The sequence below is a fragment of the Staurois parvus genome, unplaced genomic scaffold (assembly GCF_062004578.1).
Source record: "Staurois parvus isolate SC_StPar_1 unplaced genomic scaffold, SC_StPar_1.0 ptg000196l, whole genome shotgun sequence".
Lineage (NCBI taxonomy): Eukaryota > Metazoa > Chordata > Amphibia > Anura > Ranidae > Staurois > Staurois parvus.
This window is the reverse complement of record NW_028317992.1, coordinates 3,372,826-3,386,467: the sequence shown is the minus strand read 5'-3', so window position 1 is coordinate 3,386,467 and position 13,642 is coordinate 3,372,826. Positions and strand designations below refer to the sequence as shown.

The following is a 13,642-nucleotide window of genomic DNA, read 5'->3' as shown; positions in this document are numbered from 1 at the left end:
TGTGACAGAGTGTGATTTATTTACTAAAACTGGAGAGTGCGAAATCAAGCTCACTTCTGCATAGAAACCAATCAACTTCCATGTTTTATTGCCAAAACTAAATTGAACAAGCTGAGGTTAGAAGCTGATTGGCTTCCATGCAGAAGTGAGCCTGATTTTGCCCTCTCCAGCTTTAGTAAATAACCCCCAGTATGAGTTCGATATCTCAAGATGTCTAACTCAGGCGTGTATTTAGTTCCTATTTCTGATGTGGTCATAGGGCGATTGTTATGAGAAAAGTGAGATAATTGAAAAGTCCCTTGTGCAATGGGGGTGCTGAATTGTAGGTCCAAAAGTCTATGTTGAAATTCTGATGAGCCCAAAACTGGGATAATAGGTCTCAGTGAAGGGAAAATGGGCGTATTGCGAAAACAGTTTTTATCTCCTTTAGTGTAGCTCCTACCAGCAAGTGTTGACTAATAGTCCACACTTATCAGAAAGCCATGGCAATCCTGCCAATGGTGTTTCAATCAGTGCTTGTTCCATTCTAACCCACAGCTTTGAGTTGTATCGTGTGCACCAGTCTGGTGAGGTGAACTGCCTTGTGGTATTTGACAGAATCTGGGAAGCCTATTCCTCCTTTTAGCCTAGTTAGGGTAAGGATGAATCTTTTTACTCTAACTGGATTTTCGGTCCAAATACAGTTGTGCTCAAAAGTTTGCATACCCTGGCAGAAATTGTGAAGTTTTGGCATTGATATTGAAAATATGACTGATCATGCCAAAAAATGCTCTTTTATTGAAGGATGATGATCATATGAAGCCATTTATTATCAAGTAGTTGTTTGGCTCCTTTTTAAATCATAATGATAACAGAAATCACCCAAATGGCCCGGATCAGAAGTCTCCGCCCCCTGGGATGTTTGGCCTTGGTACAGACACACAAGGTTACACACACGGGTTAAAATGCCAATTAGAGGTTAATGTCCCACATCTGTGGTTTTTTAAATTGCAATTAGTGTCCGTGTATAAATAGTCAATGAGTTTGTTAGCTCTTACGTGGAAGCACTGACTAGGCTAAATACTGAGCCATGAGGATCAGAAAAGAACTGTCAAAAGTCCTGTGTAACAAGGTAATGGAACTTTATAAAGATGGAAAAGGACATAAAAAGATGTCCAAAACCTTGAATATGCCAGTCAGCACTTCCACTAAGACGTAGAAAGTTCAGGGACCTCTTGATACCAAGCCAAGTACAGGTAGACCAAGAAAGATTGCAGCCACAACTACCAGAAGAATTGTTTGGGATACAAAGGGAAACCCATAGGTAATCACAAGAAAAATACAGGCTGCTCTGGAAAACGACAGTGCGGTTGTTTTGAAGGAGCACAATATGATGACACTTGAACAAAAATGAGCTGCATGGTGGAGGTGCCAGAAAGAAGCCTTTACTTCATCAATGACATAAAAAGGCCCGGTTAGGCATGTCAAGGTGTTGTCAGGCACATTGTAACTGGGATTTTTTGTGGCATTGGTGCAGTAAAAGCTTCTCTCTGGCACTTTGACCAAACAGCTCATTTTTGTTCAAGTATCACCATATTGTACTCCTTAAAAACAACCACACCATCTTTTTCCAGAGCAGCCTGTATTTCTTTTGAGGTTGCCTCTGGGTTTTTCTTTGAATCCCGGACAATTCTTCTGTCAGTTATGGCTGCAATCTTTCTTGGTCTACCTGACTTTGGCTTGATATCAAGAGATCCCTGAACTTTCCACTTCTTAATAGGTGATTTAACAATACTGATTGACATATTCAAGGCTTTGGACATCTTTTTATGTCCTTTTCCATCTTTATAAAGTTCCATTACCTTGTTACGCAGGACTTTTGACAGTTCTTCTCTGATCCCCATGGCTCAGTATCTAGCCTAGTCAGTGCTTCCACGTAAGAGCCAGCAAACTCATTGACTATTTATACACTGACACTAATTGCAATTTAAAAAGCCACAGATGTGGGACATTAACCTCTAATTGGCATTGTAACCCGTGTGTGTCACCTTGTGTGTCTGTACCAAGGCCAAACATCCCAGGGGGCGGAGACTTCTGATCCGGGCCATTTGGGTGATATCTGTTATCATTATGATTTAAAAAGGAGCCAAACAACTACTTGATAATAAATGGCTTCATATGATCATCATCCTTTAATAAAAGAGCATTTTTTGGCATAATCAGTCATATTTTCAATATCAATGCCAAAATTTCACAATTTCTGCCAGGGGGTGCAAACTTTTGAGCACAACTGTATATATCAGAAAACTGGTTCTTAGATCAGGTAAGAACCTGGGTGGAAATTGCACTGGGGGGGAGAAGATAAAATATTAGTGGCAATATATTCATATTAACTATATTAGTCCGTCAAAACCAGGTAAATGCTTCTCTAGCGCACAGTGATTTTAACCTTTTTGTCTCCCCATCTTATGGTCCTGCAGTGTAACACTCTTCTGGTCATAGGATGACAACACTCTCACGCTGCATCTATGAAGGAGTAGTCTTGTATATCTAGGACAAGACTACAAATCACCTCCCATCCCCTTCTTCATAACATGAGAGGGTTGTTTTGTAGTGTACAGATGATCACTGGGAATAAAACTGAGTAATACAGTCGGCACAGGAAGTTATCAGCCCACAATATTTGTGCCAGGATCAAAAGGTATTTTTCTGGACTTATAGAACAGACATAACAAAATGCTTTCATTGGTAAATGTTACAGACCAAAAGAGAGCAATAACTTCATTGTTAGGTTTTGCATACCGAAGTCTCACCAAACCTTTTCTGATTTGCTCCTGCCTCTTTGAGGGACAAGATGGTGCATTTAACACCTCATTTGCCCCATCTTCCTAGGCGGTGTTGATCCTGTGCCAACGCGGTCAACAGCGTACCCCCTCTCTCCACCACTGTTCGACCACACAGCTAACAAGTATTTGTACGTGTCAGCTGCAGTGCCAGGGAAAGAAAAAACCCCTCACCAAGGAAGACATGCTCACACACATAGCACTGCCTGTGCTTTGCGCACCGTCACCGTCAATTCTGTTACTGGAGCAGACGAGGTGTTAGAGCGAGGCTCATGTCCCACCACTGTGAGCAGCTTCCAAGCATTATCTGTTGAAATGACATCAGCGTGCACTCAGAAAATGGGGTGGCAACAAATGGCCTGTGCCACCTCTCAACAGTTGTAACACTCACAAATCGGGCTTCTATCAGGGGAGGAGCAGAGAAGCAGGAATACTATCACTAAAGAAACAATTTTCTACACAATATATTATCGGTTCATTGGAGAGGCTAAGAAAGGTAATTATGCATTAATCTACTGACTGGTATTTTGTTTTTTAATCACCATAAGAGCTCTTCTTTAAGCTTTTTATGCAACAATTTAACTGCGATGATTTATGTTTGAATCATAGGGTAGAAAAGAGAATATACAAGAATGTGGTATTTAATCCTGTTGCTGATTTATCTTTTCTACAAACTCAGTCTGTTGTCTTTCCCTCCTCTTGTTTCCCCAGTGTGTTTCGTGAAAGCACTTTATGATTATGACGGCCAGACGGAAGACGAGCTGTCATTTCCCGAAGGAGCCATTATCCGGATCCTGAACAAGGAGAACCAGGACGATGACGGCTTCTGGGAGGGAGAGTTCAACGGTCGCGTTGGCGTTTTTCCATCAGTGTTGGTGGAAGAGCTGGCGGGGTCTGAGAACGGGGATTCCCAGTGGATAGAAGACATTCAGGTGAGACGACATTTGCTGTCTGTCTTATGTCTGCTACTGCAACTAACTCGCACACAGGATCTGTGGCTAATAACTAACAGGATTCTGGCTTTGTACCATGGCAGGATCTTGAGTGGTTTTATTTTATCTTGAAGATTTTGTGGAAACTTATCTGTGGGCTTCTAAAAATATCAATAAGAAAAATCACTATCAGATAAAATATCTATATTATTATTATACAGGATTTACATAGCGCCAACAGTTTGCTCAGCGCTTTACAATATAAAGATGGTAGTCTAATACATTTACTATATAACCAAAAGGGTTGAGTCTGTCATAGCAATATTCTTTTTAGAAATCATGTATTTAACATTACAATGGAAATGTGTATGTATAAAGTTGATAAAAATCTTTTTTAACCAAATGTCTTTTTCAGTGTATGTATGATCCTATTTCTGCATTAAAGTCCCACTGGGGGTTCTTTGGGTAAATACGTTTACTAAAAGACAGTGCGCAGCAAAGGAATTTTGGGTCATCACCTGAAGACTTGGTGCCTTTATAAAAACATTGTGACCTTGCTAATCCAATTTAATTGCAACTAGCCCTACCTGCGTGTGGCCTTGTCCTGTGCGTTGGCCCCTTTTGTGGGATTTGTCTCTTGCTTTACTTCCCCGTGTGGGTCTTAGTTGAGAATCTCCCTAGTTGTGGTATGCATTTTGAAATATTCATCCATTCCCCTTGCAGCTCCTGATGAAGTGGAGATACTCCATTAAACACGTTGAGCTTGTAGAGTAAACTAATTGATATGCTGGTATATACAGTGGGGATCGAAATTTTGGGCACCCCAGCTAAAAATTTGTATTAATGTGCATAAAGAAGCCAAGGAAAGATGGAAAAATCTCCAAAAGGCATCAAATTACAGATTAGACATTCTTATAATATGTCAACAAAAGTTAGATTTTATTTCCATCATTTACACTTTCAAAATAACAGAAAACAAAAAAATGGCGTCTGCAAAAGTTTGGGCACCCTGCAGAGTTAATATCTTGTACTGCCCCCTTTGGCAAGTATCACAGCTTGTAAACGCTTTTTGTAACCAGCCAAGAGTCTTTCAATTCTTGTTTGAGGTATCTTTGCCCATTCTTCCTTACAAAAGTCTTCCAGTTCTTTGAGATTTCTGGGCTGTGTGTCACGCACTGCTCTTTTAAGGTCTATCCATAGATTTTCAATTATGTTGGGGTCAGGAGATTGTGAAGGCCATGGCAAAACCTTCAGTTTACGCCTCTTGATGTAATCCCCCGTGGATTTCGAGGTGTGTTTAGGATCATTGTCCATTTGTAGAAGCCATCCTCTCTTTAACTTCAGCTTTTTCACAGATGGCATCAAGTTACCATCCAAAATTTGCTGAAATTTTATTGAATCCATTTTTCCTTTTACTCGTGAGATGTTCCCTGTGCCACTGGCTGCAACACAACCCCAAAGCATGATTGATCCAACCCCATGCTTAACAGTTGGACAGAGGTTCTTTTCATTAAATTCTGTGCCCCTTCTTCTCCAAACGTACCTTTGCTCATTCCGGCCAAAAAGTTCAATTTTAACCTCATCGGTCCACAGAACTTGTTTCCAAAATGCATCAGGCTTGTCTATATGTTCATTTGCAAAGTTCAAACAATGATTTTTGTGGTGAGGACGTAGAAGAGGTTTTCTTCTGATGACTCTTCCATGAAGTCCATATTTGTACAAGTATCTCTTTATAGTGGAATAGTGTACCACAACTCCAGTGTCTGTCAGATCTTTCTGGAGAGATCGTGCAGTCAAATGTGGGTTTTGAATTGTTTTTCTCACAATCCTGCGAGCTGTTCTGTCTGATATTTTTCTTGGTCTTCCAGATCTTGCTTTAACTTCCACTGTTCCTGATGACTGCCATTTCTTAATTACATTTCGAACAGAGGATATTGACATCTGAAAACGCTTTGCTATCTTCTTATAGCCTTCTCCAGCTTTGTGAGCGTCAACTATTTTCAGTTTCAGTTTTCTAGACAACTGCTTAGAAGAACCCATGGTGCTGATTGTTGAGGCAAGGTCAGATGAGTCTGGGCATTTAAAACCTTTGAGATTGGCATCACCTGGTCTTCCCAGACGATTGAGAACAATCCATGACACTGGCAGGTCTCAGCTTTGCAAAGGGGGCAGTGCATGCTATAAATTCTGCAGGGTGCCCAAACTTTTGCAGATGCCATTTTTTTGTTTTCTGTTCTTTTGAAAGTGTAAATGATGGAAATAAAATCTAACTTTTGTTGACATATTATAAGAATGTCTAATCTGTAATTTGATGCTTTTTGGAGATTTTTCCATCTTTCCTTGGTTTCTTTATGCACATTAATACAAATTTTTAGCTGGGGTGCCCAAACTTTCGATCCCCACTGTACATATATATTGTTAACCCGAACACAGTTTAAATTGTTTTAGCAAGGAGAGAACCCTCCTCCGTGTGGAAAAAGCTTTTATTGAATATGTAAAGAGATTCTGATTTTATAATTTTCTTGATGTAAAATAAACTTTATTATTTTATTTGTTAGCTTGTGTGGTGCCTTTATAATCCCGCCATGATTTTTTAGTCCTCCCTTCTCTAATCTAATAGGGATGTGGCATTGTTTGGCCAAATTTCCTTGTCTTATATCTGCTACTGAAGGCATCATTTTGTTATAGCAGACATGTCAAGCCTGTATTTTAGGGTCACAGGGCTCCAACTTTCATTCTCGAAAAATTTGACACAAATTTGAGAATTTCTTTTTTACATTTACTGCTTATTTGTGGCTTTTACAAACTCTGACCAGCCATGTAGCCCAGTTCTCTTACCTGCATACCAATGACTGGGTGCATTAACTGAGAGCAGCCTCTTGGATTTAAGTTAGGGTCCTTTCACACGTGGCAGAACCGTTTAGCGGATCTACTTGCTCAACGGGGATCTCTCCGCTGATCCACGCTGAGCAAGCAGATGACAGCTCTGTGTCTGCTCCGCTGCTGCAGAGCAGACACAGAGCTGCTTGCTCTCCTCAATGGGTGGCTGGATGAAGACAGACGGAAGGAAGGGGAATTGGATCCCCATTCATTCCTTTTTTGTGGATCGGATGCTGGCGGGTATAAACAGACACATGTCCAGTTACACCCGCCTCTCCATAGAGTAGAATGGAGGTTCTGATCAGGTCCACCTGAAAAACAGGCATGTGGACCTGATCAGAATGTCCGTATGAAAGAGCCCTAAAAGAAGAACTTCAGTCCCCTTGATGGTGGCTCAACCCTTCTCCACTGGAGCCACCATTTTAATTTGTCTGGTGTATGCGCACATGTGCCAAAGGGCTATGCCCAGCCTTTGGACTTGGCAAAGCCCTGTGGCGCACCTGCCCATGCCCTGAGTTGTGCCCACATGCACAGATGTGTCGATGGTCTCTGCAGGGTCCCAAAGCCTGGCAGAGCCCTCCAGCACATCTGCACATGTTTCTGCAATGTCATTATCGCCTAGGCAAGAAAGAAGGAAGTACTGCCATGCAGCACAAAAAATGTGTGTAAAGGGAGGGGGCTTCAGGAGCCAGGTACACCCATATTGATTTTTGGGGGCTGAAGATCCACTTTAAATAAAAAAGATGAAATCCTGTAGCGTTGTGTTGATACGTAATTCCTCATTAATAACTGTGTTACTCCTGTTTGTGTTCCTGTTTGATTAAAAGTTCAGGATTTACATTAGCAGTGTCTTTCTGAAACCATGATTGCTCTTCATTTACAGGTATCTCCTTTACCGAAACCCCAGACGTCCCTCCCTCCTCTGCCGCTCTACGACCAGCCTCCTACCAGCCCCATATTCAGTCCAGACAAGGCACGGGGCTCCCTATACTTCCCCCGATCCCCGTCTGTCACTGGTAAGGAGGAAATGCTGCTAAATGCACTGCTGAAGTACATTTATAATAGTTGATTTACCTACCTATTATGTAGCCATTTTAGAGAGTCTCACACACCTACCGTATTATATCATTTCAGGGGAACACTCCTCTGCAGAGCCAAAAGCTTTGCAGGTTCATTTATAATATCTGTGTTCATAGGACTGTGAATGAGCATCAGTTCTGGTGCTGGCCTCCTTCTGCAAACTGCCTAAATACCATTCATATGTACAACAGAATCAATTCAAGGGATAACATGAATCAGCTTTAAGAGACATGTAAAAAATGGTATAAAAGTGAGCGCTCTTGAAGGGTAAGCTGCTGGACACTCAAGGTAACCAAGTGAAAACCCTAATAAAACTTCATAAAAAAAAAAGTGCAGCGCTATGGGTATGATGTAGGTCAAAGCAAGACTAAAAGTCAAAATGTCTAAACGCACAATAGCACGTCAGTTAAAACAAGACTAGAAAATCAAAATGTCTAAACGCATAATATCACATGCAATAAGTCACAGCAAGAAAAAAAATTATATAAAAATAGTTCTGTGTTTTCATTAGAGTCTTATAAAGTGCTTTTCTTATAAAACCGTGGCGTTGTTCCAAGTAATATAGGGGATTGGGCACTCACCAGATGCACAATAAAAATGTGCATTGAACAAAGATCCACAGAAGCTTCCTTCAGGATCTGGTCTGGAATAGGGGAAGTTGTCCTCCCTCTGGATGATTGGTCTGGTCAGGGACACCTGGAATGAATTCCACCAACTTCCTGCACTCACTTCCTACTTTCCGAGTATCAAGTGGAAGGGTTTACCTCAGTAGCCAGTGTCTCCTATAGAATGCTCCTCTCTGACTTCCTCGTATCAGTCCTGGCCCAGGACTGATACGAGGAAGTCAGAGAGGAGTATTGTATAGGAGACACTGGCTACTGAGGTAAACCCTTCCACTTGATACTCGGAAAGTAGGAAGTGAGTGCAGGAAGTTGGTGGAATTCATGTGTTAGTTTCAATAGAGTAGACTTCAGGAGAAGATGGAGACCTCAGCAAAGGAGTGACGAGGGGGAGCATGGACAACACATCACTGAAGGGAAGCTCTTTGTAAGATTTTGGAGAAAGGAGATCCTACACCCAGGAGACATACATCCATCTATCCCTTAAGAGGACCTCCAGCCTATTGAATCTTCTTCTTACCACCCTGAGGGTTCCCACCGTCACTACCCACCTAGAGGGAGGATTCATTCCAGCTGTCCCTGACCAGACCAATCATCCAGAGGGAGGACAACTTCCCCTATTCCAGACCAGATCCTGAAGGAAGCTTCTGTGAATCTTTGTTCAATGCACATTTTTATTGTGCATCTGGTGAGTGCACAGTCCCCCTATATTACTTGGAACAGCACCACGGTTTTATAAGAAAAGCACTTTTTTAAGACTCTAATGAAAACACGGAACTATTTTTATATAATTTTTTTTCTTGCCTTGACTTATTGCATGTGATATTATGCGTTTAGACATTTTGACTTTTAGTCTTGCTTTGACCTACATCATACCCATAGCGCTGCACTATTTTTTTATGAAGCTTTAAGAGACAGCTTAGCTAAGAGCAGGAGGGATCCACAGCTTTTCAGAAAGCACAGAACACTGCTGTAATGCTGGTAGACTTTTATGCCACAAAGTACTTCCTTTAAACAGTTTATTTCTTATTTGTATACAAAGTTCATAGGACCATTCGTTTCAGTCCTTGACCAAGAATAGCTCACAATCCTGAGCCTTACCATAGATCCTTGGGCCAGAATGGTCAGATACCAGTTCTGCTACCAGTATGGTTTCAGTGATTTTGAAAGCCTGCAACACAAGGAGAACATACTCCATGCAGATTGTCTCTCTGATGGGATTAAAGCAGAGTTCCACCTGAAAAAAAAAAAATTAAAGTCAGCAGCTACAAAAACTGTAGCTGCTGACTTTTAAAATATAGCCACTTGCCTGTCGCTCAGTCTCCAGCGGCGTCTTCACCACCATTGGTTTCACCAGCCGTCTTCTCTCCCTGGCGCCGGCATCTTTAGTGTGGGCACCAGGCTGTGACAGCTTGCGGCTTGACAGCCGGGTGCCCACTGCGCATGCGCAAGAAGCGCTGCTCTTTGTGAATGGCCCCGAAGTGTTCTGGGACCTGTCATGTGTCCCAGAAGGCTACAGGGAGGGAGGGTAGGAGGACAATTTCCATTTCCAATCGCCTAGGCGATCGCAGTGGGAGCGGGTACCTGTCAAATTTACGTACCCGCCCCCCCTAATGTGCCAATCCTTAATGGGGAGCAGGGGACCAATCTTTAAAGCAGAACTTCCCCTTTTGGGTGGAACTCCGCTTTAGTTAATTTCCCTGGCAGCAATAATATTTTGGCCATTGAAATGAATTAACGCTCAAGTGCTAAACATGGGGGGGGAGGACAACTTCCGCTCTCAATTCCCTTAGGCGATCACAGCGGAATGAGGAGCGGGTACCTGTCAAATTCGGGTACCCGCTCCCCAAAGGTGCCAATCCTTAATGGGGAGCGGGGGACAAAGACTTAAAGCGGAACTTCCACTGCTGGGTGGAGCTCCGCTTTAAGGACACCCAGAGCCTAAAAAACACCACTTATACAGGCATTGGGTGTGTTGGATTTTTATGCCTGTAGAAGCATCTGTATGGTAGCCTATGTGCCCATGCACACACTGGTGTATACAGCCTTGTTTCAAGAGGAGCCTTTACAGGCAGAAAAAAAACCCACCAAAGATGCATTCTGTTTGGAGCTTTTGAGCAGAAAAAAGTGTTCAGACACTGGCGTTTGCAGGTAAATGTATTCCAGTGGCAGAATAAATTAATATTCTGGCCAGCAGAATGCATTTATTCTCAAATGCCATAATCAAACAAATGCACATACATATTGTATAATTAGAGGTGTTTTTTTGTGGCAGAAAATATGCTGCCTATTTTTATAAGCCCATGTGCATGAGGCCTAGAATACAGAGCTTCAAGCCAAGAGTGCTAACTACGTATTTGATGTGCTGCCCCTCCATATTTATAATACAGTACAGCTTATAGTGTATGTTCAGCCAAAACATTTATTATTTTCAGTTTTGGGTAGAGTGGGGAAGGATTAGAACTCATGCTGGGTCTCATGACTTCATTAGGGAGAGATTTCACCTTGCTCTCTGTGCCGGTGACAATGGTATTACCATACAGGAGGTTTAGGAAAAATCTTCCACAGAAAAAGGAGATTTTCTTACTCCCCATCTAATTTATTTATTTCAGGTACTTATACAGCGCCATCAATTTGCGCAGCGCTTTACGTATATATTGTACATTCACATCAGTCCCTAACCCTCAAGGGGCGTACAAACGAAGGTCCCTAACTCACATTCATATACTATGGCCAATTTAGTCAGGATTCAGTTAACCTACCAGCATGTCTTTGGAGTGTGGGAGGAAACCCACGCATGCACAGGAGAACATGCAAACTCCAGGCAGGTGGTGCCGTGGTTGGGATTCAAACCAATGACCCCTAGTACTGCCAGGCGGAAGTGCTAACCATTTAGCCACTGTGCTGCCATCTAATGAAACTTGTTACCGTTAAGTGAAGTACGTTTTTGTTTTTTTGTTTTTTCTTCAATAATAATATTTATTGAGGATTTACAAAGAAATCTTGGTTATGTTAAAAAGATATGGAACACGAAGACATTTCTTATAATTTAACTTCAATTAACAACATTAGTCATAAATATAAGTATGAATATGATTCATTGCAAGTGAACATTCATATTGAAAAAACATATAATGTCCTTTTTGTATAAAATGAATAAAGCATCTTTTAGTTAGACTGTTACTTCACATCTTATAAGTGGGTACCATTTAATGGTTTATTTTCCAAAAAAATTTGTATATTATTACAGGTAACCCATTTGTAACTTGGAGTTGTTTCAACCAAACCCAGAAAGAGAAAATATACTCAGTGGGGGGAAACTACAGTATAGCAGTAGTGTGTCATTGGATTAAGGGCTTTTGTGAAAGGATCTCCACGCCCTCCGATAAGCATCAAGTTGTGCAACTTTACCATCTTTAAATGCCATAATTTGTTCATATTCGGAACTGTAATTTACTTGTTTAATTGCTTCTCTCACATTTGGGACTTCATTAGATTTCTCTTTTCTCATTAATTTTGCTCTAGCTGACCTGCATAAAGATAGGTCGAAGAGGTATAGGAATCTGAGTAATGTTGATACTGAGGATGGCTAGTTCTACTGTTAGTTTAGTTTATAAATCCTGTTACATGAGACAGTAGTTTAAATATTTTGGCCCAAAAGCTACGAAGATGAAGACAAGACTGGATATCACATACATGGTGATGGAGGTCAATGGAGAGAGGGCTTCCCTTGCGGCTAAGTTTCGGACTCCCCTGAGAGTGGGACAGCGGGAGTCTGGCCCAAAGTTGCACAGGTCACCTGTAGGAGTGCTGGTTGGTGGTCCACTCAGAAGCACAGCTGGTGCACGGAGATAGGTCTGCAGACAGGAGGCGCCTGTGCGTGGTATGCAAGCCCTTCCGGGATTTAGATGTTTCCTGGGTAGTCGGTTCAAGCCAAGGTCAGGTACCAGGTGAGAATCAGAGCAGACGTAGTCAGATGGGATAACCAAGGTCATTGACAGAGGAGCGAGAGAGTATCCGTAAGCCAGGCCGAGGTCAGATCAGGGGTAAATCAGAGTAGACAGGTCCAGGAGCAAGCCGAGTCAGTAACAGCAAATCACAAGTCAGAATCACAGGAACAGGGCACGGAGAGCTATAGATCATCCAGCAACTAGAGGAAGTGATGAACCTCCTTATAAAGGCTGTCTGGCACCAGACTGAGGCTGATGTGTACTTCTGCGGCCATGTAGAGTACTGGCAGAAATGCCAGAACTTCTGCCGTGGACAGTACCCTTACACCGGTTCATATGAAGTAATGTACCTGTACTCCTACATCCCCTCCAACAATCACTGGAAGCTTCAGGAGAGATTTTTGCTAACAAATAAGGAGTAAAATACCATCTCAAATGAATTTTCTGTGCCATCTCCCAATAGTTGAAGCATCTGGAATATTGGTAGTTACAAATAATTGCTTTTTTCCCATTGGGCATCAGTATATGAGCAATTGAGATCTCTTTCCCATTGAAGTAATTGTGGAGTTTTAGCAAATGTTGATTTAGCGTGGAGCAAGTCATAAAATAAAGAAATGCCCTTCGCTTTTAAGATCAATCGAATTCCAGTAAGACCATGCTTTGGTTGGGACCATTAATGTTATAATATTTTGGCTCTGTAGAAAATGAAGTAGCCTTATACAGTGGGGCAAAAAAGTATTTAGTCAGCCACCAATTGTGCAAGTTCTCCCACTTAAAAAGATGAGAGAGGCCTGTAATTGGCATCATAGGTAGACCTCAACTATGAGAGACAAAATGAGAAAAAAATCCAGACAATCACATTGGCTGATTTGGAAAGAATTTATGTGCAAATTATGGTGGAAAATAAGTATTTGGTCAATATGAAAAGTTCATCTCAATACTTTGTTATATATCCTTTGTTGGCAATGACAGAGGTCAAACGTTTCCTGTAAGTCTTCACAAGGTTGGCACACACTGTTGCTGGTATGTTGGCCCATTCCTCCATGCAGATCTCCTCTAGAGCAGTGATGTTTTGGGGCTGTCGCTGGGCAACATGGACTTTCAACTCCCTCCAAAGGTTTTCTATGGGGTTGAGATCTGGAGGCTGGCTAGGCCACTCCAGGACCTAGAAATGCTTCTTAGGAAGCCACTCCTTCGTTGCCCGGGTGGTATGTTTGGGATCATTGTCATGTTGGTAGACCCAGCCACGTTTCATCTTCAATGCCCTTGCTGATGGAAGGAGGTTTACACTCAAAATCTCATGATACATGGCCCCATTCATATATGTGTGTAATTCTTATTTTGGTGAGGAATATTCT

At 41.9% G+C, this 13,642-nt stretch overlaps 1 protein-coding gene across 4 annotated transcripts in view; it reads left to right on the top strand.

Moving 5' to 3' along the window:
* Positions 1-13,642, top strand: part of FCHSD2 (FCH and double SH3 domains 2) — a 376,810-nt gene that overhangs the window by 351,603 nt on the left and 11,565 nt on the right. For all 4 annotated transcript variants that reach the window (XM_089678013.1, XM_089678011.1, XM_089678012.1 and 1 more), the window contains 2 exons: positions 3,534-3,754; positions 7,518-7,650. In XM_089678013.1, coding sequence (XP_089534139.1) covers positions 3,534-3,754; positions 7,518-7,650 — 354 coding nt within the window. The remainder of the gene's footprint in view (positions 1-3,533; positions 3,755-7,517; positions 7,651-13,642) is intronic.